At 32.2% G+C, this 12,247-nt stretch overlaps 1 protein-coding gene across 1 annotated transcript; it reads left to right on the forward strand.

The window, feature by feature from the left end:
* Positions 1-627: 627 nt before the first annotated feature.
* On the forward strand, positions 628-1,915 carry LOC107949377 (transcription factor MYB41). Its single transcript, XM_016884067.2, has 3 exons — positions 628-838; positions 928-1,057; positions 1,143-1,915. Exons 1-3 carry the CDS (start codon positions 706-708, stop codon positions 1,780-1,782), a joined length of 903 nt encoding a protein of 300 aa, XP_016739556.1. The 5' UTR covers positions 628-705; the 3' UTR covers positions 1,783-1,915.
* The last annotated feature ends 10,332 nt before the right edge of the window (positions 1,916-12,247 follow it).

Below are 12,247 nucleotides of genomic sequence, written 5' to 3' on the forward strand. Positions count from 1 at the left end.
ATGGGTGCTGACGTACGCGCCACCCAAAAATTCAAATAAAATTATCAATGTTTATTAAACGGGATTGCTAATAGAACCGATTAGGTTATAATTTTTTTAGTCTAATCTATTTAATCAATTTAATTAAAAATATTAAATTTAAATTAAATTTTTATTCGATTCAATTTCTGTATCAATTCATTGATCAATCGTTTTAAAACGCTTCAAACTTGATTTAATAATCCGATCAACTATTCGAATTAAAATTAAATAACATTAAAAATTATATGAATACATGAATAATATAATTTTATATAATAAAAAATATTTAATTTCCAAGTATCTGATTTGAGGAAATAATTCAATATTACTAAGATAACCCCAATCTATAATTATGATCGTAATGGATTTAATTTTGACAATATTACTAATCAATGTTCCTAAATTATTTGCTTTCATACACTGCAACATATATCGACGTTTATGCTTAATTTCATGTGCATATTGTAAACACATGTATTGTAATACTTAGAGAAACAGGCACGCGCATGAAGGCCGGCACCAAATTCCGTTGACCTCAATCTTGTTTTCCAACTATATATGTATGGTGGGCATCGTTGCTTTTTTCATCTACCATTTCCACTTTTCGCCACCTTCACTTCCTTTCCAAGCCATCTCACACCTTCACGTAAACTTCACCATCTTTTTTTTTTCCAAGGAAAATCAATGGGGAGAACACCTGGCTGCGACAAAAATGGCCTAAAGAAAGGTCCCTGGACTCCCGAGGAAGATCTTAAGCTTATTAATTATATTCAGATTCATGGCGCCGGACATTGGCGTAACCTCCCCAAGAATGCTGGTATGTATATGTATAAACTTGTTTTCTTTTGTATTTTTAAATATTGTGTTTTTCAGGCTGTGATGATGGGTTTTGTTTAAACTGTTTAGGGCTCCAAAGATGTGGAAAGAGCTGCCGTCTCCGTTGGACGAACTACCTGAGACCTGATATAAAGAGAGGAAGGTTTTCATTCGAAGAAGAAGAGACTATAATTCAACTACACAGTGTTTTAGGAAATAAGTAAGGTTTACACTACAGTGTTTTATGATATTGTTATATGAGTGATGAAGTTGGAGTTTACAAATTCATTTTGTCTGTAAATCAGGTGGTCCGCCATTGCTTGTCGGTTGCCGGGGAGGACTGACAATGAGATCAAGAATTACTGGAATACACATATAAGGAAAAGGCTTGCAAGGAATGGAATCGATCCTGTAACACATGCTCAACGTCTTGATTTAGTTGACTTGTCTTCTTCCATTATTAGCTCATTATTAGGTGTCCAAGCTCTCCTAAATCCTCAACTGTTAAGCTTAGCTAACACCCTCTTGTCGTTAAAACAAGAAAACCCAGAATTATTACTACAATATCTTCAACAAAACCAGCTTCTTCAAACTCCCACGTTAGAACCACTAAGCCAACTTCTTCAAGCTCCCATGACAGACTGTAGCGATCAAAATTCCCAGAAAAGTAATGTATTAGTTTCGCAACCAAATTATGAACATTCTAATCCAAATCCAACGGTACCATCACTTGTATCTGACAATTCAGATTTCCATTCAATGGATGGTAGCCAGAATTTTGGGTTGGATTCAGTGAGGTTCACGCCGATATCAAGTCCAACTCCGTTGCATTCATCATCTACATTCATCAACAACAGCTACACTACCCATTACGAAATAGAAAGATTCAACAGTTTGCTCAAATATGAAATTCCAGAAAGTTTGAATATTAATGACCTTTTGTAAATATATATACATATACACACATTATTTGTAGCTTGAGTCTCAGAGTTTTGGCTTGTAAAACTGAAGACACCATCTTTATTTTTTCTTTTTTAGATGTTTTATTTTATTTTGTTTTTTTTCTCAGTTTATTGTGGGTTCCTGGGTTTGTATTATATATATATACATATTATAATTATTTGATTGTGTTACTTATATTTTAAATATAATTTGTTAATTTTCACCGATGCATGCTCATGAAGATAAGCTAATATTTAATAATATTTGGAGTTATATATATGCATTAGGATATGTAAATTAATATATTAATAATAAATTATTTTATATCACTTTTTTTTAATTATAATAATAGAGCAAAACTCAAACAACCAACGTAATTAGTATGACTCGAACTCAAGCCTTTGCAAACTGCAAATTTATAAAATAGAAAAACAGTAAATCAATCTCAAAAGCTATAATATTCCTTTTAGTCCTTTAAAAAATAATAAATTAATAAATGATAAAATTATATTTTAAATTTTTATAAAATTATAATTAAATTTTGGCCTCGAGAAATCATTTTCATAAATAGTAAAAGGACTATAAAGAATAACTTAATAACCAAAGTAGCTGTGTGATTTACAAACATTGTGTAATAATAGATGGTTGGATTAGGTGCAACAAAGTTAAACAAAAAATTAACAACAAATTGGAGAAAGGAAAAAGTCAAAGAAAATTATATAACTTTTATTTCTTCGATTCCAAAGGGTATGCATCCCTAGACACCTATGTCTGTCAACATTTTGGGGAAACATTATCGAAATTATTATCATTATATTTATTTATTATCACTTAATAATAAGAGTTTATAGTTATTCCTTTTAATAATATTATTTTTAAATTTATTTATTTTATTATTGTATCTAATATTTATTTAAAAAGTTAAGAGTAATATTTTATTATAAACCAAATATGTTTATATTGTCAAAATTTGTTTAGAGTAGTAGTTAGAATTTCCGTTTAATACTTAAATGACACAAATTCAAATTTTAGAGTAGAACATCACATGTTAAGATTGATTTGAGTGCAATTAAATGTCTTCTTCTATTCGTAACTTTTTTAATCTTGAAAAATAAAACATAATTAAATGTGCTCGAATTTATTTTATTTTGATTGCTACAATAATAACCGTGTGAATAAAATAAAAGCTCTATCATAAAAAGAACACAAAAACTTAAATATAAACTAAAATAGTATGCTTACTTTTATCATTATTTTTTAAAAGTATTCATACAGGCATTTTGTAGAAGTATATCATTCAATTGCTTAAGAAAAGAAGAAGAAAAAGAAGTAAATTCAATGAGTTTCTCTATCATCATTATTCTATTTTCTTTATCATCAAGCAAATTAAATACAGAAAATTCTACAGCTTTGAAACTAAATAAAAAGTGCAATCTTGTCCTTACATGCCTCTCTTTTTTCATTTTTTGTTTTCTTCCTCATCATCTAGCAATGAGAAAGCCACTTTGAATAGCTTTGAACATAAACCCTTTTTCTTCTGTCGTTTTTAACCTTTTATTGCAAATGGGAAAAGAAAAGATATGGAGGTTGCTGTTTATTTGGCTTTTGTTTTCGGTATACGTAGTCGACATTGTTGACTTTTTTCAGCTTTTGCTTTGTTTCTGCATTTCGAGTATATTAATCATGTTTGAGTAAATTTTAAAATGTTTTTATTCAGCATTTAAAAAGGAAAAGGATACCAAAATTAAGTGGTGGAGTGGGGCTGAAATTTAGATATACTTGGATAAGTTTTACTTGTAAGATAACATTTTGCACGTGATGTTTAATATGTAGTAGCGGAAGAGGACAAGTAATATAAGAAATTGTAGGAATGCACCGCCATGTCGCAGATACCTGACGCTTGTCCATTTCCAACACTGACTCACACAATCGAGTTTTACCCTCAAAAGGATTATGACATATAGGGTGGTAAAAAGAGAGCCATACATTTAGAGTTTTGGTTCAAACTCCAATATGTCACTCAACATGCAGGATATTCATGGCTTCCCATCATTTCCTTTTATAGTTCTTCACTTTTTGCTGAAAGAGTAAGAATCAATGGCAGAAATGGGCTCTTCACCCTTGTTTGAATTGTAAAAACGGCAAACGAAATCATTTATCATTCACCCTTTTCTATAATTTTTATTGAAATTAATTTTTAGAAAAAAATAATCATATAATTTTTAGATTAGAAGTGTTGGGTCGAATCGATTTAGGCTTAAACATAATATTAATATACTTTATATTTGTTTAAATTCGATTCAGCTCGAAATATAAATTTAAAATTTTGTTCAAGTCCACTGATATTTGTAAATGACTAATCCAAGTTTAGTCTAGGCATGCTCATATTTTTTTTATATTTATAAAATAATATATATTTCATTTATTGAACATAGACAACTTAGCATTTTAGATTAATATATAATTTACTCCCTGAATTTGTCCACAAGTACATAGTTGGTACCTAAATTTGTATTTCGTCACACACATTGCCCCAATTTGTTACCAACCTTAATTTTTTAAGGGTTAACATATAGTTTGCTCATTGAACTTGTCTAAAAGTACCTAATTTGTACTTGACCTTGTCTAGAAAATTATACTTTTTTAAAATTAATTTAATTTTTAAAAAGATTTTGAATTTTTTAATGTGTCCATCACATGTCATACTAAGAGGCTGCCATGTGCTACTATAGGATTGGCTATTAGTGCCACGTAAGCATGAACTAATGATATTAGCGCGGAGGTACCAACCTAGATGACAAAATATATATACATTCAGGTATCAAGTAGGTGTAGAAAAAAGTTCATAGGACAATAGTAGGTACCTACTAGGTACTTTTGGACAAGTTCATAGGACAAATTACATATTAATTTAGTATTTTTTTATATATTATTATAGATTTAATTTTTATATGTTATAAATTACATAATATATATTACAAACTTGGAAAATGCGTTGGCTCTAGTCAAGCTCGGACCTTGAATGTTTAAGCCTGTAACCCAATTTTTTAGGCCTAATCTTTTGACTCAAACCTCCCAATTTTCGAGCACACCTTTAAGTATGAACAAGTACCCAACAATTGAATAGATTTAATTGTAACATTTCACTTTATTATTTAACATGTTAATGTAATATTAATCATTTATCATTCACCCTTTTCTATAATTTTTGTTGAAATTAATAGAAGATTTTAACATTATTAATATTTGAATTTGTATTTTTAAATATAAAAAAATAAAAAAATAAAATTTTTTAAAATAAAATTTGAGGACTAAATTCTAAATATAAAAAGTGTAATAACTTATACTACATTTTAATCATAGAATAATTTGTTTTAGCACATTCCATTTTTATATTTTAAGAAATACTAATGACATATATACACAACACAAACTATACCTACTAAACCAACCCAAACCCAAAATATTACAGGTCCAAGCCCACTTAAAAATCCTTAAAATCTCAAACCTCATAATATTAAATTAATGTGGGTGTAAAAATATTAAAATAAAATTTTAATTAAGATGATAAAATGAAGATTTTATAGATGTTTACGTGATAGGTTTAAGTCTCACAATATATGATATTTTATGAATTATATTAAAAATATAAAAAATCAAAAGTACTATCATAATGATATAATTTACTTTTACACAAGAGAAGGTATTTTAATAATTTTCTTGCTGGCCCTTCAATTACAGTGGATTTACTTTCAGAAGATTTCATTAGTCTGATTGTAGTCTAATGCTTATGATTTGAGATTATGGGTGTATTTATTAAATCTCTATACATTGAATTCTATATCAGATGGAGTAAAATTCATCACTTTGAATAATGTGTGCATACCCAGATTGAGCATCAAGGTCGTCTATATTTTTTTTCATTTAAGTACTAGTTTCATAAAAAGTAGTCACAGATTTGACATCAAAATATTCCTACTTATTTAGAAATATCGACAATTATTCACAGACTCGTGTAACTCAACGCAACATACTTCAATTCAAAATGAGAGTTACCAAAGCCCAAGACTTGATGCAACTAGCCACAAATGAAGAAGAAAAAATATGAATATTGGGCTACTACTTGGGTCTCTTATTCGAGCCGAACAAGCAAAGGAGGGAGGCCTAGAGTAGTTGAGGGAACACTGGGATCTTAGTAGTAACATCAATATTTTAAATAGGCTAAATTTTATATCTATGCCGGTTCTAAAAAAAAATTTACGATTTTAGATTGAATTTTGTAATATTTATGCAAATAGGTCGATTTTGAAAAAGAAATAGGAAACGCATCTTACAAAGCGAGTTTTTTTTGACATTTTTAACATATTTAGTAGTTTTATTTTTTAGTCTCAGATTCAATTAATTTCTTATTCATATTTATATTTTTTATTCATGTTGTTTTATGCCTTTTTTAATTAATATTTTTAATATATTAACACCTTCTGCTAGATAATTAAATAATAATAATTTCATTCTTGAGTTCTAGGTTCAATTCCTCTTCAAAGTACACATGTATTTTTTTTATTTCATATTGTTTCTACTTTTTTTTAATTCATCTTTTTAATTAATAATTTTTTATTAATAAAATCAAATAATGTCAGAGGTTTCAGACTTAACTCTTGATACTCTGCTCTGAGATCACACTAACAGTGATTTCGATTACCACTTTACAACATTTCTAGAAACCTAGAAATGTTGAAGATCTATAGCCGAAAAAGACATCCTTTTTCTTTCTATAGCCCTTTGGGAAATTCTTATATAGTATAGCACACCAATCCATGTATGCAAGAGAAAACACCTCCCCCCTAAAGGCCTCGAGGGTCAAAGCTCAGCTTTGATCCACCACCGGGATACGTTATGGAGCTTTTTTCTTGGGTTTTTAGGTTTTTATGGAGTATTTATGGAGTTCCGCTTACGGTTTCCAATGGGAAGGGCGAGCAAAAGCCTTTTCAAAGAGAGAATGTCTGTTAAGCCTCCCCGAGGGAGGTATGGAGGGGTAACGTTCGTTGTTAGTGTAGTTATAGTGTTGTTACCCTCTTGTTTGCACGGAATTTCATCTAACTTTCCTTGCGCTTGCGCAACGGAAAACTCAAGAATAAAATTTCTAAATTTTATTAATTTTCGTCTATAATATATCATTTGTTGTATTGTTTATATTCCAAATATTTCAAATACACGTACAGAGAGAATCAATGATTCCTATTCAATCGAGTTGAAGCTAGCAACATGTCGATTCCACACCGGAGGTTGGTAAGAACTGAGGGACAATGCCCCCCTAACCTAAGCGGGCCTACCTGCGAAGCAACTGGTAGTTAATCGGGCGGGGGGCGGTTTGGTTTCGTGCAACACCCTCGCAGCAGGAAGAGGCAGTTGTCATTTGAAAGGAAACACCCTTTGTATAGGGTTCCAGACCTGCGCACCCTGATGAAAAAGCCCTATATATTCTATTAGTAAAGCCTAAACGTCCTTATAGAAAACTAAAGCGCTAACGAGCAAGAAAAGACCCCTTACTATAGATAGGCTAATGCGCCTTTACTAATAACATAGAAAGTAAAGGCTCTTCCCCTTTTCTACGAATCTACAACTCTCTTCTCTTTACTGAGCGAGACTCCATCCATATCCCTTTCCTACTAGTGCTAGTGGGATATTCTTAATTTTCTATTCTATCATTTGTTTGACAGCTTAAACTAGGCTCCATTTTAGATAGGTTTTCGGTCTTAATCAAAATAGGTTAGGGGCACGTCGGAATGGTCGGTGGCTGCTTAGTCTCATCCTATAGTCTAATCTCTTTGTACTGCTTTTTTTCAAAGAAAAAAAAAAGAAAGAAGGGGGGTCGATTTAGGCTCATTCCCTTCCACTGCATAGCTACGCTACCTGGTACTACGAGCCCTGTGTGGTACACTAAACCCACCACCCAGCGCTTGACAAAAAAACGCGATAAACAACCTTTTATTATCCAGTTGTAGAGGATTTTCGACAATTTGTTGCACAAAAGCCTCGATGGGTCAGATGTACTGTTACCCCTCATACCCCCTCGGAGGGGCTTACACGTCACTCTCTCTCTCTCTCTCGACCACACTCCCCCTACATCTTTTTGGAATTACGGGAGAGTGTGGGGATACGAGAGAGGAAACTAAAATAAACACAATCGTGAGGTTACTATGTTGCTATACTCCAATAGCAACCTCACTACCTTACTAAATAAATATCATAAATGACGCATGAAACAACTGGAGTATGTTGTAGCATGGAATTGAAATATTTGATTAATAATTATATTTTTGTATGTGTATTTGAAATATTTGGAATATAAACATAATGATATTTGAAATAATTAATTGAAATATTTCAGATATAAAAATATTTGAAATATCATACCCACAATGTAGATGAAAAAATAACGATATTTGAAATATTTTACATATAAAAATAATAATGGTATTTGAAATAATTATTTCATTTTATAATATTAGAAATCACCATACCCACAATATAAGTGGAGAAAATAAATATTTGACATATAAATATTGTATATAAAGAAATATATATATATATATAGAAAATTAGTTAATATTTTAAAAAAATAAAATATATTTGACATAATGATAAATATCAAAAGTATATGTTTTTATTATATAATTATTAATTTATTTATATAAATAAAAAAAGTTATTAATTTCAAATATTTTTAACATAATGATATATATAAAATCATTGTTATTTAACCATCTAACCAAAATAGCTTATGTGCTAAAAACATTAATTAAAAAAATAATAAAAAGCATGAAACAACATGAAATAAAAAATACAAATATGAGTAGGAGGGGAATTAAACCTAAGACTCAAGGACAAAATTACTAACATTTATCCATCTGAATAAAAGAGTTGATATGTTAAAAAAGTAATAAAAAAAATGCCCAGTAGAACGTGCTTTTAGCTGAAAACTCATTCAGCAAGACACGTTTTTTGTTTCTTTCCAAAATTGGTATATTTCCTTCAATATCACAAAAATCAACCCAAAACCCTATTTTTTTTTAAAAATGGCATATTTCTAGAATTTGACTTCCTAAAAATCCTCAAGAATGTTGGAGAATTTTTACACTAGATAGGTTCATAGGAAAGAGAGGTTGGTTATAACAAACACTCTTTGTTAACACCTACGGTTAGTTGCTAATTATTGAGAATAGAATGAACAAAGGTATTGTTGAGTATTGAGAGAGTATACTGAGTATTTGAAGAAATCTTTGTATCTAGACTAGTAAGCTGTGATTGTACATTATAGTGATAGTATTTATAGAATATAATAGTAACTGCTATGGCTAACAACTTAACTAATTGAGTAACCGACTAACAGCTAGAAGGCTAGCTCAATAACAGAGTTACCTATACTCTTAACATTCACCCATATTCCTGATAGGAAAGACCAGAAGCAGATTCCGAAATCTAACAAAAGATGATATAGAAAGCGGCTTGGTTAGAATATCGGTGACTTGATCACACGCAGGAACATCACCAACAATAACAGAGCCATTGACGACCTTTTCTCGTACAAAAAATAGATCAAGCTTGACATGTTTGAATTTGGAATATAAAACCGGATTAGCAGCTATGACAACTGCACTGGAGTTGTCACACTAAATAGTCAGTGGATCAGTACTTTGGAGTTGCAACTCTTTGAGTAATGAGACCAACCAAGTAATATCACTAGTAGCCGTAACAAGACTTCGATATTCAGCCTCAGCCGTAGATCGTGAAACCACATGCTGCTTCTTGGAACACTAGGGGACAAGTGTGACCAAAATACACATAGTAGCCTGTCGTAGAACGACGATTATCAAAATCCAGTCCCTAGTTAGCATCCACATAACCAACTAAAGAAAGCCAGTCTAATAGATGAAAATCAATCCCATAATCATGTGTACCACATAAATATCGCAAAATTCTTTTTAAGGTGACCAGATGAACAGAAGTGGGCGCATGCATGAACTGGCATATACGATTTACCGCGTAGGCAATACCTAGACAAGTTAAGACTATATACTGTAAAGCACCGACAAGACTTCTGTACTCAGTAGGATCAGTGAGATAATCTCCTTCATCCTTAGATAGAGTAGAAGAGCTAACCATTGGAGTATGAATACTCTTAGCATGAGACATAGAACTCCTTTTAAGTATGTTACAGATGTAATTTCTTTGACAAAGATGAAAACACCCTATGGAGGAACGGGTAACCTCAATCCCGAGAAAATAGTGGAGATTACCCATATTTTTAAGTGAGAACTCATCATTCAACTGTTGAACAAAGCTATCTATACAGGTAGGCACACTTCCGGTAATAATAATGTTATCCACATAGACAAGCACTTATAGAACAGAGTTAGTCGTAATTCGAACAAACAAAGATACATCAGACTTAGATATAACAAACCCAACAGAAAGAAGAAAAAACTTCAATTTATCAGACCAAGCATGCGGAGCCTGACGGAGACCATACAAAGTTTTCTTCAAACGACAGACTAAAGGTTTGCATTTGACCCAAATTAAACATAGCCCGGAGGTTGTTGCATGAACACCTCATCAGTAAGGTCGCCATTCAAAAAGGCATTGTTCACGACGAAGCTGCCATTCTCTGGAAACAACAATAGATAAGATCATTCGAATAGTAGTAGGTTTTACCACCAGACTAAATGTTTCCTTAAAGTCAGACCCAAGTATTTGAGAACATCCTTTTGCGACCAACTGAGCTTTTCGATGAGCGATAGTGCCATCAGGATTTTTCTTGACTTTGAAAATTCATTTACAGTTGATTGCCTTGCGATTAGGTGGTAATGGAATAATATCCCAGGTTTAATTACTAATGAGAGCATCAAATTTTGCCTGAGCCGCAACACGCCATTCAGCGGTACGAAAAGCCTTCTCAATGGTGTGGGGTTTAAGAACCTCAATAGACAAAGCCTTGGGCTTAAAAATGCCAGCCTTAGACCGAGTAACCATCGAACGACTATTTTTCAGAGGCAAAAAAGATTCCAGAACTAAATGAGAAGACTGAACAATAGTAGTAGGCACAACAAAACTAGGAGCCGTATCACCATTGGGTAGTGAAGGAGAACTATGGGGCTCATGATCAAAACCCACCCTAGCCTGAAGAACTTCAAAAATAGTGGGTGAGGGGCAACAAATTGGAGGGGAAGATGACGGCAGAGAAGACGAGAGCTCCAGGGGCTAAGAGAGATGGTCTTAACAAGAGGAACAAACGTTGTCATAGAACCAGATAAGGACACGGAACCCTATGTAGCAAACAGATGAGACAAAAATCGTTCTTCATCGAACACAACATGGCGAGAAATGATAATCTTACTATCCAGTAGGAGACAATGATATCCTTTGTGTTGAGAACTATATCCCAAGAATGTACAAGTTTGAGACCAAAAATCCAACTTGTGACGCTGAAATTGACATAAATAAGGAAAACAACAACACCCAAGTACGCGCAGATGATCACATATGTGATCTTGTCTATGAAGAGCTCTATACGGAGTCTGTCCGTTTAGAACCAAGGTAGGAAGATGATTGATGAGATGAACAGCACAACAAAATGCTTAGGCCCAAAATTTCATAGAGAGATTTGCTTGTGCCAAAAGTGTGATACCTATGTCAACAATATGCTGATGTTTGCGTTCAGCCACTCTATTCTGTTTGGAGGTACGTGGACAAAACAAGCGATGAATTATCCCTTGAGTTGCTAGAACAGAAGTGAAAGCTCAATACTCACCACCCTAATTACTCTAAAATTGTTTAATAGATTTTCCAAATTGGGTTTTGACTAATTGCTGAAACTAAACGAAGCAATCCACGGCCTGAGACTTTTTTTGAATAAGATAAATCTAAGTAAAATGAGTGCACATGTCAACAAAAAATACATAATACAAATTTTACCACAAGCAACTAACGCAGGTCCCCATAGATCCGAGACAACCAAGGCAAATAGGTCATTATATTTAATAGTTGAATCGGGAAATGGCAATTTATGGGACTTTCCTTTTTGATATACAGGACAAACATTATTGAAACAGATTTTATTTGAAGTAATACTACATTTATTCAAAACAGATTTAACAATAGAAGCAGATGGATGACCAAGGCGTTTGTGCCATAAAGAAAATATATCAGAGTTATCAGATCAATTCTGAAGTCTAATGTGAGTAGTAGAATGAGCTACAGTAGTCTGAACAGACGCACCCAACACATCAAAATGATACAGCCCATCCCAAATATGGCCCTTCAGTAAGATTTCCCTAGTCATGCTATCCTTAATAACACAATACGTTGGGTGAAATTCAAAAAACACACCATTGTCAGTGGCAAACAGAGAGACAGACAGTAGATTTTTCTTTATAGTCAGAATGCACAAAACATTAGATAAGTGAAG

This window comes from Gossypium hirsutum, chromosome A04 (genome assembly GCF_007990345.1).
Source record: "Gossypium hirsutum isolate 1008001.06 chromosome A04, Gossypium_hirsutum_v2.1, whole genome shotgun sequence".
In the NCBI taxonomy this organism is placed as follows: Eukaryota; Viridiplantae; Streptophyta; class Magnoliopsida; order Malvales; family Malvaceae; genus Gossypium; species Gossypium hirsutum.